Source organism: Ascaphus truei, chromosome 5 (assembly GCF_040206685.1).
Source record: "Ascaphus truei isolate aAscTru1 chromosome 5, aAscTru1.hap1, whole genome shotgun sequence".
NCBI classification, from domain to species: domain Eukaryota; kingdom Metazoa; phylum Chordata; class Amphibia; order Anura; family Ascaphidae; genus Ascaphus; species Ascaphus truei.
In genome coordinates this window covers 264,356,866-264,380,621 of record NC_134487.1, presented here as the reverse complement: position 1 = coordinate 264,380,621, position 23,756 = coordinate 264,356,866, and the positions used below count along the sequence as shown (strand labels likewise).

General features: G+C 42.3%; 1 protein-coding gene across 1 annotated transcript; it reads left to right on the top strand.

Moving 5' to 3' along the window:
- Positions 1–1,495: 1,495 nt before the first annotated feature.
- LOC142494736 (uncharacterized) lies at positions 1,496–22,484 on the top strand. The gene is made up of 4 exons (XM_075599172.1): positions 1,496–1,520; positions 10,064–10,141; positions 10,507–11,484; positions 22,426–22,484. The coding sequence occupies exons 1-4, from the start codon at positions 1,496–1,498 to the stop codon at positions 22,482–22,484; spliced, it is 1,140 nt and encodes a 379-aa protein (XP_075455287.1).
- Positions 22,485–23,756: the final 1,272 nt, after the last annotated feature.

Genomic DNA, 23,756 nt, shown 5'->3' with positions numbered 1-23,756 from the left:
TTTGTATATGCATTAAGTGATTTAGATCCTCCCATAGTGAGTGATTATCTCCATAGAAAATGTTTCCAAACTTGCTCCTTTTGCTGCCAGTCATTTGCAGTATCCATTGAATTAAGCAGTAACTTAAAAGCAAATTAAGGGTTAAATATCACCCTGTGATTAATCACGAATTACTGGACTGGTTGTATATAAAAGGGCAGGACGTTCACCCATGATCCATCAGCCCTTTGAGAAAGTCGCCGATTGGTGACGAAACGCGTCAGGGAGACTGAGGAAGCGCGATTACGTCACGAAGACGCTGCGCACGCGCATGAGGCCACACGAAGCGCGGGAAGATAACAGCGGCCATTCGGAGTGGAGAGCTGAATTCGATCAGCACACAGTCGGTACAAAGGCATCCTTATCCGGTTGGAGGTGATCTGGAGGTGATCTGGAACAGCTACCGTGAAGGGACCTTGCCCAGCAGTACCGGATGGTGGTGAATTTATTCACAAACTGCATTTTAATATTTTTTATCCTGTGAGTGCGATTCCCCCCCCCCCCCCTTCCATCCCTTCCCCATTTTTATAATAAATTACGCAGTATTATGCTATGGGGCGTGCGCTCTCTCTCTTTTTCTGTTCATATATTTATATATATATGTGTATACGCACAACCCACCACATATACTTGCCCCCCAAGTGAGCCCTGCCTGAATGTCTAATGAAGACCCTGCTGTCTTCCAGGGGGGGTTGCTTTCTCATCTTATTACCTAAACCTCAAATTAAACTGAAAATAAACAATACTTGTTTGAAAATACAGATTCTTTGTATTTAGTTTACAATTCATTATTTATTCTAATACTAAGCTTCAGTTATTACAGGCTGTCACGGGAGATCAAACAGAAGGGTATAGGTATGCCATTCCACACCTTCAGGGTGTTATAGAGCCCTAAAATAGGTCTAAAGACTGTTATTGTTATCACTGCCTTATGGATCATTGTCCCCATATGTTGTCATCCTTTTGATTATTGAAAATTGTTATTTGTGTGGGACCAAGCACTTGAGCATCAACCCATTTCCCACATACATTCCTTGTCACGGGAGACCAGTACTTTTAACACCTTTACCTTCACTAGGCAGGACAAGGTAGTGGAATCAATTGAGGTTTATTCTGGTAAAACCAGCAGGCATACAATGTAATACAAAACTGGGAAATACACACCTAACTGGGGTCTGGCGGCGCCGGCTTCAGGAAGGCTTACCCTGTCCGCTCCACGTCCAGGTACATCACGGTACAATCTACGGTATAGATACCTGGCTTTCCCCGCTGGCCCGGTGTTCGTTCGTTTGTAGAACCTGGCCGCATTGTCATGGCAATGGGCATCACATGATGCGGTGACGTCACCTTGTGTTCCCGTTGACATGGCAACGCAGCACAATTTGACGCCACGCGGCCATATTGAGTAGAGTTGCAGGGGGAAAATGCCTGTAGCATGCCGTCCGCCCACCCGGGGATGCCGCCATCTGGAGGTTTAGCAGGTAAACCTATAGCCTGGAGATACGAGGCCAAAACCCGTAGTCTTTGAAGAAGTGGCAACTATGGGTATAATGTTAGTATCTCACTCCATAAGCATGTCTATAAAAACAGGGTACAGGCAGTCCTCGGTTATCCAACGGAATCCGTTCTGGAAGTAGCGTTGGATAGTGACACCGTTGTAAAGCGAGTCCCATGTTAATCAGTGGCAGTGAGCGTTGGATAACGCATTCAGGCGACGGATAACGCATTCAGGCATCAGCGCATTCAGGATAAAGCATTCCGGCGTCGAAAAAGGGCCCATTGGGTTGCATTGTAAAGCGTTGGATATGCCATTCGTTGTAGAGTGAAACGTTGGATAGCGAGGACTACCTGTATTGTTCATCTCTAGCTTGGTAACCACCAGACTCAAGTAGGCTCAATTTTTGCTGCTGAATACTTAATATTTCAAACGTTTCTATCTCCTCAACAGGGCAATAGATTTATACAAATAAATATAGCTCTCGATTACCACATAGTTACATAGTTACATAGTAGATGAGGTTGAAAAAAGACATGCCTCCATCAAGTTTAACCTATGATAAATTTAGACGACAGATACTTTATACTATATCTATACTTCCTTATTGATCCAGAGGAAGGCAAACAAAAAACACCAGTGTCATATCCGATAAAATCACATAAGGGGAAAAATAAATTCCTTCCTGACTCAAAGAATTGGCAATCAGATCACAGATTACTCCCTGGATCAACATCCTTTCCATGTTTACTTATTTGGTATATCCCTGTATATAACTGACTGCTTCTTCAATAAGTACAAGATATACTTAGATTTTAATCACACCTGCTCAAAAGGTACAGTTAGGCGGGGAATGCTATTGTTACCCTTATACAATGACATAGTAATCCTTCCAAATTAAAACGTGAAACTAAAAGCCTAGTCCTGTGTATTGCGTCATTAATATGCAAAGGGACTTTTCCCTGCTAACCACGCAGCGGATTCTCAGGGAAATTCTCCGCCCCGTATATTGCGAAGGCGTTCCCGCTGCGGGTTTCCGTGACAATGTTCCTTCTGGTTTCGATATCTTGACCCAATCGGATTTCATGCGCACTCAGTTTCTCTTCGCTCCTCTGCCTGCGTAGTCTGTTTTCCCGCACGCCGCAGATTTTTTTAAAGAACAGCCGCGCTCTTGACAAGATCCCGCAGTGAAAGATTTCTGTCTTAGGCGTCAGCGTTTGTGACGCTATTTAAAATGTTAAATGCTTCAAATGAAAGAACACAACCTTTTATTATTACCACACTATTTTAATTTATTTTTTTAGGATATTATAGTCTTTTGTGGGTTAATTAGCAAATAAAAATCCCCCTTGTGAGCACATTCACGTCTGAGACAGGTCTGCAGCCTGCCCTTCCCCATTATCTCTGCTTCCACTGCAGCGAGGGATACTGGGAAATGATATGCAAATCACTGTGTCATCTTTTACTTCTTATCCATTGTAACATGGATCCCCATAAGAGTACGCCTGCCGCATACACAACTTTTCAGCACTGCCTGGTTTACAGAAGTGTAGATCCAGTAACCTGATCACAGACAGCTCTTTCAACCTTTTGGGGTCTCATAGGTGTGTGTGTGTGTCTGTGTGTGTGTGTGTATGTATGTGTGTGTGTGTGTCACACACAGACACACAACATACACACACTGTGTGTGTGCGTGTGTGTGTCTGTCTGTATATGTGTGTCTGTGTGTGTGTGTGTCTGTATGTATGTGTGTGTGTCTGTATGTATGTGTGTGTGTCTGTATTTGTGTATGTCTGTATGTGTGTGTGTGTGTGTGTGTGTGTGTGTGTGTGTGTGTGTGTGTCTGTATGCGTGTCTGTATGTATGTGTGTATGTATGTGTGTGTGTCTGTATGTATGTGTGTCTGTATGTATGTGTGTGTGTGTGTGTGTGTGTGTATGTATGTCTGTATGTACTGTATGTGTGTCTGTATGTATGTTTGTGTATGTGTGTGTCTGTGTCTGTATGTGTGTGTCTGTATGCAGGGTTTGTACCTCCAACAGATGGTCAACCCAGAGAAAAATAAATTTGAAGGACATTGAGTAGTGTCTTCCGGCACACTCTGGCGACCTCCCGGCATCAAATGTCGTATATTGCATACAAAGGGATCACAAGTCAGATTTTAATATATACAAAAACAAACAAAAATAAAAAGAATCACAAACTTTTGTATGCACGAATATTTTATATCAATAAAATATTAACCCAAATCAGATACGACGATCAGATACATTTATCAGTATAATTAACAAAAATTAAGAACACTTCAGACAAAACTGAAATTTGGTTGAACAAGGTTGCTTACCCCCATCCTGTGTACTTTTAAATGTTGCCTTTAAATTTGAAACTATATTTTGAATTCCCCATCACACTTTTCAGCAAATCAGTTTGTTCTGGATCACCTACATATGTAAGAAACTCTTGACAGGTCATGTTATAATTAACTTGTGTACAAATCTCCGCTTTCACTAAATTTACTGACATTCTATTCCTTTCATCTGTCCAAATGTTGCCCAGTAGGGAAAAGATGTTTTCCACGAAAGCATTGCTTACTGGCACAGCTAATATTGTAGCAACAACTTTGGGTAATTCTGTAACATTTTCAGCGCTAGCAAATATTTGTACCCCTTTTTGATCTACAGAACAAGTAGATGCAGTGGTTTTTATTTTAGGTAACAGATTTTTTAATGTGTGCACCTCATCAAATAATATGTCTTCATTCAATGTAATTTTAGCACAATAACTATTCAAAGAACATCGTGAATATAGAAATTTTCTTCCTTTAAATTTAAAAGTGTAAACACCTGAAATGGACTATTTTCGAAATCGTGCCATTTCGTCAAATAGGCAATTGCTTTATTATAAACTTGCAATGCCTCTCTCACAAACATTTGTGTATCTCTTTCTGTATGATGTTTAAGGGACTGATTCACTTTACTGCCAAAATATTTGTCGGTGACCCTGGTTTGCAATTTGTTTATTAAGGACAACATTATTTTATGTACTTCAGTACATGTTATCGTGGTATATTCAAGTAATAACAGCATTTGGGTCATTAAATGCATAAAATGGTGTACGAAATATATGTAAAGTTCTGGGATTGATAAATGTGTACGTACAGTGGCGGCCACTTTTATTCTTCTGCGGCCTTTTCCCCGCAATTTTAAAAATCGCGGGCAAATCGCGGGATGATGCGGCCCGTTCACGGCCGTTTCCCGGCCGTTTTGTGCGCCTGCGGGCATTGCCGGGCATTGCCATTGTCTAGCGCAAGCGCGCCATTGTTCAGCGCTAAGCGCTTTTTTTGTCTAGCACTATTAGCGCTATCAGCTGTTGTCAGCTGTTTTCGGGCCGCTTTCGGGCCGCATGGAGAAGACCCGTGACAACCAGCAAACATGCCCGAAAATTTTCGGGTATGTTTTAGGATAAACGTGGTCACAGCAGTATATCATTCTGAAGTTCATCCTGTTGGTCTTTAATAAAAACCCAAACGAATTTATTAGTTATCTTCACCTTGCTGAATGAAATAGGTTTTTACTGCTGGCCAACACAACAATAATGTTCAACAGCTTTAAATAATGAAAGCCATGGTGTTGGGGCATGCCTCAAAACTTTTTCATATTCTATATTAAGAAAATCAAAGCATTGCTTTAATTCGTTTGTTCTTTTCGCACTGTCGGAAAATTCAGAAAAAACTTTTGTCACTAAATTTTCAATGTCATATGACAAAAATGTACATGCATTTTTTGAAGTATTGTGTATTATTTGGCAACGTCAATTAGTTTTAAACATATTTCCATTCAATAACAAAAGATTCTGGTAGGCAGAGTTATTTTTGCCATCATTGACCGATGCATTGTCAGCTGTGTAAGAAACCATATTTTCAATTTGTACATTACATTTTGAGAGACAATGTTGGATTTTATCGACAATAGCCGCAGATGTCTCTTGGGAGTCTTCATAGAAGTCAATAAATTTGTTTTAAATCCCATTTTTGATATGAAAATATATCTTACAGCAATTGGGAAAAACTTCCTATTGCCTTTATTTGAGGCGTCAGTTGCAATGGAAAATGGAAGTTGCAAATGACTATCACTGGTCATTTCATGCAATATAATTTAGATAGATTTAGGATGTAATACATTTTCTACCAACATCTCTGACTTCGTTCTTCCGCAATGAATTTTTTTTGGCCAAACTTGAATCATGGTAAATTTTTGAGTTTATTTTAATACCACAGTCTATACTCAGTTATCTATGATGATGGCTTACCCCATGGTATACTTGGGTAATTTCCGCTATAGCAACTTTCAAGTCTTCTGCAGTATTTTTCTTTGGAAGAAAAGTTGCCAACACTTGGTTTGTTGAGACAGTGTGAACCAGTCCCTTGTGTTTCTTGCTGTTGAGATGTGTATTGATTGCCTTCTCATTAGATTGTAAGCTCCCCGGAGCAGGGACCCCTCTTCCGAAATGTTACTTTTATGTCTGAAGCACTTATTCCCATGATCTGTTATTTGTATTACTGTATTTGTTATTTATATGATTGTCACGTGTAGTACTAATGTGAAGCGTTATATAAATAAAGACATACATACATACCACCATGCCTTACTGTAAACGTTACACTACAAATTTTACATTTTACAGTGTTTTTGTCCAGTTTCGTTAACCAGGACTTGTATTCTGCCCTTTCCAACCATTCGTCCAGGAATTGGGCATCATAATCAACTTTCCTTTTTTTTGGTTCCCGCCTCAGCCTTATCCATATTGAAGATCAGCCTGTATTAAAAATATAAAAAATATTTAAACCTGTTAAATTGCAATACAAATAGCACCATTTAAACATGTGTGTATATATATGCATGTGTGTATGTATATATATATATATATTTTTTTTTGTCACTTTTTTTACTCACCATAACTTAACTCAGTATTATGGTTTAGCCTATCCCATAGCCTCTCTTGCATTCCCAGTAAAATCAACACCACACTGATGAGACCCATCAAGGTCGAAACAGCTGTCTGTGGGTGGTTTTCTGGGTATGCACCTTAACCCTGGCTGTGCTCAAAGCTGTGACCATGCAGCAAGCTTAAGCCTATAGGGAACCTTGTTAAAAATGGTTATTGAGGCAAAAAGTGACACTGTGTGCTCATTTGCATGTCATTTCCCAGAATCCCTTGCTGCAGTGGAAGTGCTGTATGCTGGGTGATAATGGGGAAAGGCGGGGTTGCAGACCTGCCTAAGACATGCAGACGAGCATACAGTTATATTTGCATATATATATATATATATATATATTATATATATATATAGAGAGAGAGAGAGAGAGAAAGACTATGGGCCTCATGCAGTAAGCATCGATTATGTGAAATCGGCAAGCTTACCGATTAGTCATGTTATTGGCGATTTTTCCTCTCCGTATGCAGTAAGTGCCGAATACATTCAAAATCAAGCCGAAAACAAATCCGCCCACTCTCACGATGATTAGCCGATCACACACAGGTGTATCGGCGTGCATGGCGGGGTGCTGTTAGGTTGCCCAATCACAAATCTTGCTGAATCAGGCGAAACAAGCATGTATTGGATAGCGCGCCATATTTAAAGGCAACGTGTACTGCTAATCATTCTCTGTGTTGTTGGGAGTGAGAGAGAGAGAGACGCACTGAGCTGGCTGATTGAAGATTTGCATATTGACTGAGAGACTTGTTGTGTATTGGGTGAGCTTTGTCCATTGTTGTTTTGTTTACATCTTTGTCTTGTTTTATATGTGGAAGTGTTTCGTGTGATTGGCTGTACATTTGTTGTCTGTTTTTTGTGAGTGCTGGAAGTATGCCTGCAAAGCGTGGGAAGAGTGATGCTGGTGGGAGTGGGAGTGCTACTCGTGCGAGTACGCGTCGGAGTGAACGTACTGTTCAGGGGAGTGATGTTGCTGGGAGTGCGAGTGGTGTTGCTGGGAGTGGGAGTGCTGGTGCTGCGAGTGGTGTTGCTGGGAGTGGGAGTGCTGTTGCTGGGAGTGGGAGTGCTGTTGCTGGGAGTGGGAGTGCTGTTGCTGGGAGTGGGAGTGCTGGTGCTGGGAGTGGGAGTGCTGGTGCTGGGAGTGGGAGTGCTGGTGCTGGGAGTGCTGGTGCTAGGAGTGGGAGTGCTGGTGCTAGGAGTGGGAGTGCTGGTGCTAGGAGTGGGAGTGCTGGTGCTGGGAGTGCTGCTGGTGGCGCAGTTGCTGATGGGGTGTCTGGTGGTGGCGTGCTTGCTGGTGGCCAGCTTTTGGAGGCTCTTCCATTGGAAGAAGGAGAGTCCAGTCAGCACCAGCCAAGCTCTGACCCTAAACCTGCTCGGAGGAAACGTGTGGAGAAGCCACGTAATCCTCGCTTCAATGACCAGGAAAATACAGCTCTTGTCACTGGCATTCTGGAGCACTATGACAGTATATATGGACATTTACTAGGTAAGTGTACCTTTACATTTATTATTCAAATACATGTGATCCTAGGTCATCTGAGTTTTGTTCATATGCAAATATGGGTTCAGAATATCTTTCTATGTTAATTAGTCTGGAAACACAGCTTTTTATCATGCCTTACAAGGACAACTAAACACAGGCGGTCAATTTGCCATAACTGCATACAATATGAATGCAACCTTGCTTACATGTATAGGTTTAGTAGTGAATGCTCATGTGCTTCACATATTATACATAAAACAGCATGTTTGCTATCTCTTGGAACAGCTAGCAGTGTAGGAAACTGGTGCTTCTATTATTATTAAGTTACCTCATATATTTTATATGTTTTTCAAGGGCGGACAAGTTCATCAAGCAGAAAAGAAATGTGGGACACAATAGTCATTGGTGTCAATGCGTGTGGGAATCATGTGAGGGACAAGCGGAATTGTCACAAGAGATTTGATGATATTAGGTCCAAATTGAAAAAGAAAATACAACAGCAACGCGTGCATGCTACTGGCACTGGAGGTGGGCCGACACCACAACGTCTGATATTAACTCCATTGGAGGAGCTGCTTCGGGCAAAATTACTTCCCGTCGTCGTGGAAGGCTTACCTGGTGACCGTGATATTGGAATTTATCCCTCACAATTTCCACCAGGTGAGAAATATTACTGTACTAGGCGTGTCGTTGCTTACAGTTATTTTGCATATTTACACTGCTTTTTATACTGTCTTCACAATATAAGCATACCTGCATCTATATATGTATATATCTGATTCTGTATATATATATCTCAAAATACACATATATGTTGTAGTCCTACTAAAAGCAGTAACTAATATAGCACGTGCCATTGCGTGCTCATTTACATGTGAATTCCCAAAATGCATTGCTGCAGTGGAAGCAATTGATGGTGGGCGAAGATGGGGAACAACAGGGTAGTACACATGTGTAACACATGCTAATGAGAAATTATTACTAGCTACAGGTACAGAACATAAATATGTAGAATATTATTGTGTATTTTATTTATTTTACTCCGACAAACATGACATTACTGCCTATTTTAAGCATGCATCAAATATATTGCATGCAACTGCCTACAAACATCACTTGCACTAACACATCTATAGTTGTTTATGAAAAGGTCCATTTTTGCTTTAACTCATATACAGACAGCATAATTAGGCACACGTATCATATGTTATGTCATTGTTTTCATAACTTTAAAACTGCACACGACTATTTAGCTCATCTACCATTGTGTTAAAGCAGCTGCAATTAATATCTCATCACAGCATACACTTCAACAGAGGGGGTGGGGTTCAGCACACACACAAATTACAGGCTCGTTTTAGGGTCAACTTAGTTCACACCATTTTCACCTGTTTCAAGTAATTGAAAGGTGTGGCTGATTAGGCTTTTTGGGGAAGGGAATACCGTTATTACAACCTGACTAGCACAACTGAAGTTAATCACACTCATTTGAAAGCTACACTTTAGCTACTAAATGCCCCAACAACTCATTACTTATCAAAGCGTACGTCACACATTTGTTCACTCATAACTATAGTTGAACTACTATCAACGACACATTATCACACACTGCATGTGTTGTCTTGTTGAGTGACAGCCACATTCAGGTGTGCCACATCTTCTATTAATGTACCACACATATCCTCTACCAAAAACAACACTTTTTGCAATATGACCACCTTCATGATAACCATTGTGAATGGTCATCTCATGATAGTTATGTACATTATGATACTGATATCACTACACAACATATGATTTTTATGTACAAATTTAATCTATTTATCCTCACGCATTACTGCAGAAACATAGTATGTTTTATGTTAGGGAACTCAAAAGTTCTAAGTACACAGGCATGTACATTGTTATTACAACTATTTATGTTCACTTTCACACACACATTTTGGGTTAAGGAAATTATGCTGTTAGGTACTCATAAATACAGAACATACAATAACTGTTTGTTCAATATTTACACATGTAAATGTAAAACTTATGTTATTGTTATATATAGTTGCCCCTGAAGGACATGTGTCACCTGAGACGGAACAAGTGTCTTCACCTGGGTCAGCCAGCTCAACACACCTAGAAGGTGAGTGTATCAGTTGGTGGCCATATAATATGTGCTCTTCTATATGTTATGTTGTCATGTTCATTATTTGTTTTGCACATCTTCTTTAAATAGGATTACTTAGTGTCAGTGAAAATGAAGTGTAAGGCAACATGTATTGTGTTAGTGATGTTAACTATCATGTAGGAGTTGTGAGTTTACAGCAAGTTTTCATTCACTCATATTTCATACTGAGTCCAAACATTATTCTTAAGTCAAGGTAGTTTTTAATGTGAGGTTATAAAACGTATGGAAACATGTTAGTTGTTACTTATGACACAGTAGAATTACATAGTAACACAGCAGAGATTAACATGCCATTTAATAATGTGTACATTTATTTGTAGAACATGATGATGAGGATTATGATGATGATGATGATGATGATGCCGCCATAGACACACAAATACAAGCAAGTGACCATGAAGAGGTTCCAATTGAAACTGTTTTACCGCCAAATCGTCCAGCAAATACCACATACGATGCAATTGTAGCTTCTGAGGGAAAAATTGTGGAAGCAGAAAATCGTCGCCATTCTGACCTGATGACAGTGCTGGAAAGGATGATTGCACTGCAGGAAGAAACAGTTTCACAATTGGCACATCTCCACAGAGTCTTCATTGAAGTGCCTAAACAGTTGCAAAAAATCAACACCTCATTCGAAGCATTAGTTGTTCAGCAAACACAAGCTAATTACTTGAGAATGACTAATGTACCACAATTCAACTTGAACACCTCACAGGCAGGATCTGTTCATGCTGGTCAGTTTTCACCACATGCTTCTGATCTTCATTCACCAGGTCCGAATGTTACCGGTCAAGTAGCAGACATTGCTGTGCAGGTTCCTGACGACATGCTACCGCTGCCATCGGTACAAAATCAGCAGCTGACACCTACAAAGGAGGCGACACAAACAAAACACAAGCAGTTACTACTGACCAGTTTTTGGTCAAAAACAAAAAAAGACACACATGAAACAGACCAACCATCACTTGTGCAGTGTCTACCAACTTGCTCACATGTGTCAGTGGGCACAAGCCCTGTCGGTGAGTCACTGGCCACAAGCCCTGTCCGTGAACAGTCACTACCCACAAGCCCTGTAAGTGAGTCACTGCCCAAAAGCCCTGTCGGTGAACAGTCACTGCCCAAAAGCCCTGTAGGTGAACAGTCACTGCCCAAAAGCCCTGTAGGTGAGTCACTGCCCAAAAGCCCTGTAGGTGAGTCACTGCCCAAAAGCCCTGTAGGTGAACAGTCACTGCCCAAAAGCCCTGTAGGTGAGTCACTGGCCACAAGCCCTGCCCGTGAAGTGCCAGAGGCCAGTCAAAGTGGTTCTGTTGTGGCTAAAGTTGTTGTCAAACGAAAAAGGAAAATACAAGAGACAACAAGCAGGCCTGTTACTCGATCTCAAAAGGAACAAAAAAAATAAATGTTATAATTCACTAAATATGTCTTTGGCCTTGTTTTGTTGACTTCAGATTATCTAATTAATATTGTATGTATGCAGAAGACTGTGTTGTTTCCAAACTTTCAAGTATGTTCTTGTACACGTGAAGTTTTGGAAATGTTAACAGTCCTAATTAAAGAATAGTGTTATAAATATTGATGTATTAATCGTCTGTTCAGTAATGGTCCACCAGGAGCCAGTTGCTAAGTTTAGAGAAGCTGCCATTGACTTTGCAGCAAAACATTGCATTTGGGTGTGTTACTTGATGTAATCATTGCATGTGCATATTATTCACATGCAATTAAAAAAAAACCTATTTAACTGCAAACATCTTTCTTGTACGTGTACAGCAGGATTATGTGTAAAATATTACTTACCTTTGCCTTGCTTGGGCATTGTAATGTTGTCCTTTAATCATTTATGTGTTCTTGTTTCAAGAACATCTCTGAATTTATACTAATATATATGTAGTATGTATGCATATATGCACACACACACACACACACACACACACAGTGTGTGTGTGTGTGTGTGTGTGTGTGTGTGTGTGTGTGTGTGTGTGTGTGTGTGTGTGTGTGTGTGTGTGTGTGTGTGTGTGTGTGTGTGTGTGTGTGTGTGTGTGTGTGTGTGTGTGTGTGTGTGTGTGTGTGTGTGTGTGTGTGTGTGTGTGTGTGTGTGTGTGTGTGTGTGTGTGTGTGTGTGTGTGTGTGTGTGTGTGTGTGTGTGTATGTATATATAGTACTATCTAAACTGGTATAGATGTATTTACAAAAAACATACACTTCATGCTTCCTTGTGAAAACACAGTATTTTAATAATACAGGCCTAATGTTTGAAAACTATACTAAGTGTGAGCCTCTAACAGTATTGGGCGCAAACAAATGTTTATTACTTAATTCACTCATGTTTATCACCATTTAAATAGGTTTCATACAAGGCCTACTTACTGCCATCAATATGTTGTGTGTACTCCTGCAATATAAAAATAAAAATAAAAGATACATTATATATATATATATATATATATATATATATATATATATAGATATATATATATATATATATACACATACACACACATACACACACACACACACACACACACACACACACACACATATATATATTTATATATATATATATACAGTGTTCGACAAATCACCCAAAAATCTACTCGCCCAACCAAAAAATCTACTCGCCACCTAGTCCCGCCCCCAACTCCGCCCCTAGTCCCACCCCCAACTCCGCCCCTAGTCCCGCCCTCAACCCCGCTTTAAAATAAAATATATAAATAAAATACATTTAATAAATTCCTAGTCAGAACAACATTCGTTTTTGACATAAATGTATTTATTGTATTACATTATACTACAATTAGTCGTGTGTGTGTGTGTGTGTGTCAATGTCGGATCTAGAAATAAAAGCCAGATGTGAATGACTAGTTTCCTGAACCCCTTAACCAGTGTCTAGACGTCGGCGCTTCACAGAGAGAGACAGAGAGAGACAGACAGACAGACACCCACACACACACACACAGAGCGGCACACCCACACAGAGAGAAAGAGAGACACACAGAGAAAGAGACACACAGAGAAAGAGAGAGAATGAGAGACACACACAGTGAGAGAATGAGAGACAAAGAGAGAGTGCGACAGAGAGAGTGCGACAGAGAGAGGGAGAGGGTGACAGAGAGAGGGAGAGGGAGACAGAGAGAGGGAGAGAGTGACAGAGAGAGGGAGAGGGTGACAGAGAGAGGGAGAGGGTGACAGAGAGAGGGTGACAGAGAGAGGGTGACAGAGAGAGGGAGAGGGCGACACAGGGAGAGGGTGGGTGACACAGGGAGAGGGAGGGTGACACAGGGAGAGGGAGGGTGACAGGGAGAGGGAGGGTGACACAGGGAGAGGGTGACACAGGGACAGGGACAGGGTGACACAGGGACAGGGAGAGGGTGACACAGGGACAGGGAGAGAGGGTGACACAGGGAGAGGGAGAGAGGGTGACACAGGGACAGGGAGAGAGGGTGACACAGGGAGAGGGAGAGAGGGTGACACAGGGAGAGGGAGGGTGACACAGGGAGAGGGTGACAGAGGGAGAGAGGCTGACAGAGGGAGAGAGGGTGACACAGGGAGAGGGAGGGTGACACGGAGAGGGTGACACAGGGAGAGGGTGACACAGGGAGAGGGAGGGTGACACAGGGAGAGGGAGGGTGACACGGAGAGGGTGACACAGGGAGAGGGAAAGGGAGGGTGACACAGGGAGAGGGAGGGTGACACAGGGAGAGGGAGGGTGACACAGGGAGAGGGAGGGTGACACAGGGAGAGGGAGGGTGACACAGGGAAAGGGAGGGTGACACAGGGAGAGGGAGGGTGACACAGGGAGAGGGAGGGTGACACAGGGAGAGGGAGGGTGACACAGGGAGAGGGAGCGTGACACATGGAGAGGGAGGGTGACACAGGGAGAGGGAGGGTGACACATGGAGAGGGAGGGTGACAGGGAGGGTGACACAGAGACAGGGAGAGGGTGACACAGAGACAGGGAGAGGGTGACACAAGGAGAGGGTGACACAGGGAGAGGGTGACACAGGGAGAGGGAGAGAGAGGGTGACACAGGGAGAGGGAGAGGGTGACACAGGGAGAGGGAGAGGGTGACACAGGGAGAGGGAGAGGGTGACACAGGGAGAGGGAGGGTGACACAGGGAGAGGGTGACACAGGGAGAGGGTGACACAGGGAGAGGGTGACACAGGGAGAGGGTGACACATGGAGAGGGTGACACATGGAGAGGGTGACACATGGAGAGGGAGAGGGTGACACAGGGAGAGGGAGGGAGAGAGAGGGTGACACTTGGAGAGGGAGACACAGGGAGAGGGTGACACAGGGAGAGGGAGAGGGTGACACAGGGTGAGGGTGACACAGGGAGAGGGAGAGGGTGACACAGGGAGAGGGTGACACAGGGAGAGGGAGAGAGGGTGACACACTCACAGACACAGACACCCACTCTCACTCAGACAAACACACACACAGTCTGTCACTCACACACACAAACACTCACCCGCAAGGCAGGGGGTCGCACATGGCAGCGGGGGCCTCCGCACGGCAGGAGGGCCTCTGCAAGGCAGGGGGGTCGCACATGGCAGCGGGGGCCTCCGCACGGCAGGAGGGCCTCTGCAAGGGGCCGCGCCCCCTCCAGAGGGGGACGCCGACACCGCAGTATCCTGCTTAGACCGAGCAGGGTGAGGCTCCGGTGAGGGGATTTCCCCTGCTTAGAGCAGGGAGAGGGTCCGGTGAGGGGATTTCCCCTGCTTAGAGCAGGGAGAGGCTCCGGTAGGGGATTTCCCCTGCTTAGAGCAGGGAGAGGCACGCGTGGGGTGAGGGGTGGGGGGACGGAGGCCGGGAGAGATTGGGGTGAGGGGGGGGGGGTGGATGGCCCGATGGGAGGGGGTGGTGGATGGCCCGATGGGAGGGGGTGGTGGATAGGCCGATGCGAGGGGGGGCGGATGGCCCGGTGGGAGGGAGGGGGGGGGCGGATGGCCCTGCAGGGGCCTGAGGCAGACAGGTGTGGAAGGGGCTGGCTGGCGGAAGGGGGAGGAGTGGAAGAGCTGAGGAGGGGAAGTTGCTGAGAGGCGGGGGATGAGCGAAGGCAGTGATCAGAGAGCTGGATTTTTTTTTTTTCTCCAGCGCGAGCGCGGGAAAAACAGCAGCGCGAGCGCGGGATATTTAAAAAATACACGTGTGCTGCTTGTGCCAATATTTACTCGCCCGGGGGTTAAATCCACCCGCCCCGGGCGAGTAAATGTATACAATTGTCGAACACTGTATATATATATATACACACACACATTATATATATATATATATATATATATATATATATATATATATATATATATATATATATATATATATATATATATATATATATATATATATATATATATATACACACAATATACATATAGTACAATATACACTTTCTATATATATATATTTATCAGAGAGATATATGTATATATATATATATAGATACACACGTATTTAAACTCATGCAGACCGGGAGTTAACCAGACTTTCAAATACACAGAAATGTATGCGGGAAAGAAACATTTCATTTTGCAGGTGTGTGTATTTACTGATATGGCTGTCTAAGCACTATTTTCACACAGTGCTCTTTGTTATTTTGCAAGAAAACTCAATGTTACTTAATTACAAGTGTAGGAATGTTTTCAGAAACGAGATAAAAAAAAGGATACATGTTTGTCCCACAAGCGGCTATCACAAACCACAAATGTTCAACCAATTAAAACTACAAATCCAATTGGCATTTGAAATGAGGAGTAAAAGTTTATACTTTTGTTGACCTTGAAAAGGAAACACAGAAATTTGTTAGCCATTGAGCAGTTTCATTTTTATGAGCAAAGGACAGATACCTGCACACATCTTTTGTGCTAATCTGCAATGGCTGAAGAATTGGTTAAAAATCATAATCCGCAGTTAGGGTATAAATACATGGTATCAGAAGCAATTTTATCAACTTGCGGACACAAAGCAAGCACACGCCAAATCTATGATTTGATTCGAGCAAAATATCCTTATTACCAAGACCGTGGGCATGCGCGCAATAAAGATTCACTTTATCAACTAATGACTGTTTTGAACTTGTGCAGGATAAGCTAGAAGACAAGTATGGTTTCTGGAAGATTGCGAAGGAAAAACATTTCACCGTCAAAGAGGGCACACATATTGTGCTTAAAGGCATATTTATTCCTAATGCCAATAGCAATGGATCCGCTACTACTGTTCCGTGTGAATCGATACCTGCTGCAATATCTGCACCCTCCATTCCTGAAACCCACATTGTACAAGAACAAAACTACTATGATTATGTAGCAAGCCTTTCAGCAGAAAATGCATTGGCATGGGTACCCGAAGAAATGAACCTACCTCCGGACCAATTGTTTGAAGAAAGCAGTGGCGATTCCTATGAGCGCTTCATGGAGGAGATGTGTGACATACTGGATTCAGCGTTTGGGTCAAGCGTGGATGAAAATGCCTTGCATTTCTGGAGCGACCAGTTGCAGCCAGACGAAGAGTTAATTCTAGAAGAATGGTAAATATAACAATCGTTATGCGTTGACTCTGCGTTTAAACTTTTTTTTTTTTTTTAACCACCATTTTCACTTTCAATGCGTGGATACAGCGTAACATTGCACACTGCATAACATGTAGCGATCACAAAGAAATTGTTTCCTAATACAATATAGTAGAACGTGAAAGAGTAGTACACATTGCTGACGGAATAAATATACGTACTTTCCTATCCCTTAAAACATATTAGCAACATTTTACCCTAACTCTAACACATACCTGTTTTGTTATCATGCAACATCTACAACATTTAAAACCGGGTCCACCACGTATGACGTGGGACCCTTGTCATGGGCCAAGGCGTCCTTAAAAAGGATTACGGATGTAAGTCCCGCCCCCAAGCGACGTGCGCGCCTCAAAGCCTATTGGCTGTCATGTTTTGTTATAGTAACGGTAACTGCAGTGTGTCATGTGTGCGGCTCAGTGTTTGTAGGCGTCAACTGGGCGTTAGCCGAATGTTAATTGAATGGGAGGAGTGTTAGCGTGCGTTTCACGCTGGTTTAACATGACGTCACACGTATTGCATTTGCGCATTGTGTTATCGGCCGTCCTTTCTGTCCAAACACGTCTGTTTAAAAAGAATACAGATGTACTCGTTTAGAACGAATGTAGTTTCGTCTTCATTGTATTTGAAATAAAGATTTTATGTTTACTGGTATTTTCAAGATGTATTGAACGCACAACGTACGCTTTGTTTTGCGCATGCGCTAACAGTTAGTGGAGCCAAGCGTGAAGTGCGTGCGCACACTAAGATGTGCGCGCACATTTTTCAGTATACAGGCAACGTTCACTTCATATACATAGTTATGCCTGCTACAAATTTAAAGAAACATTACATACTGATGTACACTTGTACTTCTAACATATAAGTGAGTGACGTGTGTATGTACACAATCATATAGAGCTGTGTAACGCGTTGTCACGGATACATATATAGTAAGGTGCCATATTTGACCATCATGTGTTTGCTGTATTTCAGAGATGTCGGGGAAGATACAATCGGATCAATGTATGATTTCAGAAGAGTCTACCTTTATATGAGATGATTGTGAGGAGGAGCCACCGACTACTATACTACATATGGAACTAATTTTATATTGCTTGCAGCGCTTATTAACAAACAATTAAAAATGTGATACCCTTATGCCTATATTGCATAAGCACTTAATTAACATAATGATGTTGCAAAAGAGTGCCTCATGAATTTTTATTGAGTGTTCTTTAATGACTACTATCATTTTATGGCATGGTGTGTTTTATATATAACAACCATTCCCACTCTGCTAACACATTTGTGTATTCTATTGTGTAATGGAACGTATGACTGTCGAAACTATGTAACAATAATAATAATAATAATAATAACTATAATATGAGCATGTTCATGTATAGCGCTGCTAGTTGTACACAGCGCTTTACAGACACATTTTTCAGGCTGAGGTCCCTGGCCCGTGGAACTTACAATTTATTTTTTGCCGCCTGAGGCACAGGGAGATAAAGTGACTTGCCCAAGGTCACAAGGAGCCGACACCGGGAATTGAAACAGACTCCCCTGCTTCAAACTCTCAGTGCCAGTGTGTGTCTTTACTCACTGAGCCACTCCTTCTCCCAATGTAAAGGACACTTACAACCAACTAGCCATTTTTTGTTAAAAATCTCTTGTTACATGGGTATGTTGATAAAATGGTTTGGGACTGTAGCAAATAATGTTATTGGCCAGATGTTGGGGTCCCCTACAATGCATGATGTTCTGAATATGACATCAACATCATGTAATGAAGTACGTTTCTGTGTATATTTCATTAACCTAACTAACTATAGTTTACTGTGTTTATTAAACGTTCTAAAAATACATAGTATAGTCAATATGATGATATAAGCTACCATAATAAAGCTGGTGTTATCATTTGTCGGTGTTATACATGGATCCTACACAAATTGATACAGACACAAACAGTTGTCTTAAAAAGTGTGTCTATGCTAATGTGCACGTGATTGACGTTACAATTGTGAGAATACTTGATAATTATCATCATGATAATGATGAAGTGACGTGATTTATAGCACAGCAAAGTGTGTATTTGGTGTTGAATGTGCAACACCATGTATATTTAATGACATTCAAAATGTAAATCAGCCTGGTGTACACATCATATGGATGTACATGTTACACTGCACCAATAACATTGTATGTAAGCATACTAGAAGCATGAATGAGTATGGGCATAATATGTGTATTGTGTTAGCATAAGGAACAACACAATGCTAAAATATTAGTGCTTTGTTACCCCAGTTGTATTCACATACACACAACTAAAGTACAATTGAAGAGGGATTATATAACCTGTGCAACAATAACATACCGGTGCCACATCCCTTTGTGCACACAGCAGAGAAAAGAAAGGTGTGCAACCCATATTCATCTGTGTCCTACCAGAAGGGTATATAAAAAAACATTATTGTTAAGATAACATAATGTAACTATAAAAGTAGAAATTGGAACATATATGTTTTTACTTACAACAAAAAAATGAATTGATGAGATTCTGGCGTGTCTGGCCACCACTGGCTGTTTGTTCATTTTCAGCAGCTACATGGGTGGGATGCTCGTCTACCAAAGCCTCAGCTAGGTCTGATTGTACATTGTGCCTGAGTGCAACATTGTGCAAAATGCAACAGGCAAGGATAATATCAGACACTTTTAGAGGCTTGTATAGAAGAGCCCCACCAGTTCTGTCCAGACACCTAAATCTGGTCTTGAGTAGGCCAAATGTCCTCTCTATAACAGATCTTGTAGATATATGGGCTGCATTGTACCTCTCCTCTGCTTCAGTTTGAGGGTTTAGCACCGGAGTCAAGAGCCACGGCCTAATTCCGTATCCTGAGTCACCTATAATGAATGGAGCACACATAAGCTGACATTAGTGATCAAATTGTACAATGCCAACATTCCTAAATAAAAATGTGTTTTGTGTTAGAACATGTAAATGTGTACTCACCCAGCAGCCAACCATGTTCAAAATGTCCCTCTTCGAACGCATGGAAGACTGAAGAGTTCCTCAGGATAGAGGAAACGTGACTGGAACCAGGGAATTTGGGTACCACATGCATTATCCTCATCGTCGCATCACATACCACCTGTACATTGAGTGAATGGTAGTGCTTACGATTGCGGTACACATGCTCACTCTGACTAGGTGCAATCAAAGCAACATGTGTGCAATCGATTGCACCCAGCACACATGGTATCCCTGCTATATTATAAAAGCCAGTCCTGACTTCCAGCCACTCTGTCGCCTCTGTAGGAAAATGAATATAATTCCTAGCGCGTCTATTGAGTGCATAGAGAAACTGGGTCAAGGCCCGCGAGAATGTAGATTGCGAGACCCCGCCCACTATGCCCACAGTTGTCTGGTATGACGCGGAAGCAAGATAATGTAATGAGCACAGCATTTTAACAAGCCCAGGGACTGCACGACCTCTGGCTGTGAAAAAATCTAAATCTCCCCTTATCTCCTCATAAAGAGATAAGATTGCTGCTGAACTCAAACGATAGCGACTTACAATCTCCTCCTCACTCATCCCATCTAACAGGGTTCTCTCCCTGTACACACGCGGACGAGGCACAACTTGTCTCCTCTGTCTTCTCCTCTGATCTCCTGTCCCTCTACCTGTCCCTTGGCCTGTCCCTCTCCTTGTCCCTGTCGTATCCGCGTGACTATCCCTGTCACTGTCCCTCGGTGTGTCCCTCCCTTGCCCTATATGATTCTCTTGATCATCAAGCATGTCATAGAAAAGAATGTTCCTCCGTCTCCTAAACAATCTCAACATTTTGAAATGAGTAGCTGTGAATGAGCAGGTAATGGGCGTCCTTTAAATAGGTATGTGATGATGTCAGGTGACATAGTAAAATGCAAGGTGTTACATTAACATAATAAAGTACTTCTGTGGCAAGCTGTGTGCAGTTGTTCTTAGAAGTATTTGTTGTGTGTATTCTGCAGGGAATGATGATATTTGCCAATGATGTGACGTGAAGCTTTGTACAAAGATTGCTTGAAAATAAATAGTGTAATGTGCAATGCATGTAACACTTGTGAACGCAACAGTCAGTCATGTAATTAGACAAAAAGGCTGAGATTGACGTGGGAAAAGTTTGGTGTAACATGTGTAATTAGGCATGTTATTGTCACATGTTGACAACAATGAATAGTCGTGTGCATATGCATGCATTTCTGTAATGAGGATAGTTGGTATAGAATGAGTTTACAAGGTGTCCCAATGCTGAATTACTGTACATGTGTGTATAAGTTAGGTTGAAGTGCTTGTAATGCTACGGTTACAATGTAAACATGCAATGTGATTGAGCGTCCAATAAGTGACGTCATGAAAATAGGGAGGACCCAAAACTATATGTAAACATGAGAATACAGATGTACATGAACGTTTAAAGATGTGTGACACATTACAAGCATTGTGTAATGTAAAGGAAGATGAATATACGGTGTATGTGTGACATGTGTGACATGTGTAACATCATGTAAATAATTGTCGCTCAGTTCAGTAAAATGTGTGATATGAGGTGAGGTTCTCCTTTAAGAGTTGAGTATAGTATTTTCCCTTGCCACATCATCACATGATGAGTAATGTGACCCGCAAATGCTGAAAACATGTAAAAGTAGAATGTTATGCAAATAATACACGTCAGCTGTGACACAATGCAGGGAATGCCCCCACACTGTAATGCAAATGACGTTTGTATTGTGAGCAATGAAACGTAAACAGTACTATACTGTTATACGTCCCCGCTCCATTGACTCCATTGATGTACAGAAGAGTTTTTTTTCTAAGTGCCGTTCCGGCAGCCTTAGCGATCGTTCTCCCCTCCAAACTGCCAACTTTAGTTGGCGGGAGAAATTGGCCATAACATCTCAATTTCGTAGTGCCGATCAGCCCCGATAAGCTGATTTTTTTTGTTGAATCCAGCCGATTTAAAAAAGTGGCGATCAGTGGCGAAAACAGGCTTATCGGCAGCCGACTGGCCATAACAAAATAATCGGCTCCGAAACCTGGCGAAATCAAGCACTTATCGGCGCTTACTGAATCTCAAACCCAATTTTGGCTATAAAATGGCGATAATTCCCTTATCAACGCTTACTGCATGAGGCCCTATAAGTACTAAGTGCGCAAATTGATATAATAAAGCCAGAAATTAGTAACAGTTGCTGCCTGAAGTTAAGCTACACACAATAGCATATATAATTTCCCCAGATGAAGTCCTAGTTCCAGGACAAAACGCATAGGGAGGAGGCTCTAAGACATACTTTTAGCTCCCCTATTGAATATCTTAACATTAGCAGAATCCCTTGTTACTCCTGGACATTGTACCTGAATTTCGGCCGAAATCACGGCTGAGTGACGTCAGTGGGCAAGTCTCGCGAGATTGGTGGAACAACCAGGAAGCAAGGAGTAAAGCTGCAACCAGAGGAGAACAGGCACGGTGGATTCCGGCGTTCCACGTGGAGGAGATAAACATCACAACTCCAGGCAGCAGGACGGAGAGGATTATAATATCCTATATGCTTGTTTACATCTGCTTCTTTGTAAGTAGCGATCTACCTTTGCGCATACATCTTGACTAAACGTACTTCACTATATTCTGTTTCTCTTTGTTTCATTCCAGAGTTACCAGCCATCACACCTATACCCCCAATCTTTTTTGCCCAACAATATATTGTATAGTTAGCAGTATTTGCGCCGTTGTTTCCTCTTTTCCCTATATATATATATATATATATATATATATATATATATATATATATATATATATATATATATATATATATATATTTATTTCAGTCCTTGCTCCTGAAGAGATTACTGCTATAAGAGGCAGCAAGACGCAGGACGACTTCTCACTGGAACTCTATCAGCTGGCGCCGAAACCTGCTAGCGGGGTCCAGAAGCGGGGATCTCGAATAGCTGTAGACGCCGGGAAGAAAAAGTGCCGACCGCGCGAGTATTCACTTTGTTGTGAGCTGCTACACACTATCCTAGACTGATTGCCTTACGGCAAGTCGCGAATCAGCCGCAAAACTACACGGAACTCCGGAGAGACGAGCCTGACGGCGGCTCCAACGGGCACAGTACCGAGACGTCTCTACAGACTCCACACAGCCAGAAGGAGGGTCTCCTAAGGACAGCCTGTGACGGCCCAAGACGGCGGAAGATGAGCGCTACCTATACCTAATCCTGGTGATACGGCGGTTGCTGCGGTTCTGCGGTTCCTGATTCTCCTGGCAACCCTTCCAAACAAACCATACAGTAGAGGCAACTCTTATTCTAACAAAAACCAGTGGCAATTCCCCAAAAAACCCAGGAAACACCCAGGTACATTCTTAATACATGCCTTAAACTTTCCTTAAACTAGCCCCAGCATTTCTGCATTGATTAATGGCCTATCAGATTAACAGCGGGGGTCCCTGGCAGTCCCATTCAAACTCAATTGGACTGCCAGGGATCCCTGCTGTGTTAATCCTATGGGTCGTTAGTCAATGCAGAAATGCCTTAAACGTGCCTCAAACTAGCCTAGAACATACCCAGCACATACCCAGCACATACCCAGAATGTAACCCGGCTAGTTTACGGCAAATGTTAGAATAAACATTGCCTCTACTGTACTTGTTCAGTCTTTTTCTAATTGTACTGTCATGAACTTTAACATTTAACATGCTAACCGAGGCCTTTAGAGTCTGAGATGTGAGAAAAGCGTAAATAAAAAACACAGTCTGATGTTATTTTGAAAACAGAATAACACGTGAATTTATTCAAGTCAAGTGCACAACGGAGACAGCTTCAAAACAAAAGCTCTACAACAATAACACGGTATGCCATATATTTATACCCTAAAACCTAAAGCTCCACCCCTTTATGGGGGGGCTTGCACGTCACTAAACATTACCTCATTTTGTAATACATAACAATACTAAGCTGATGTCATTTTGTAATACATAA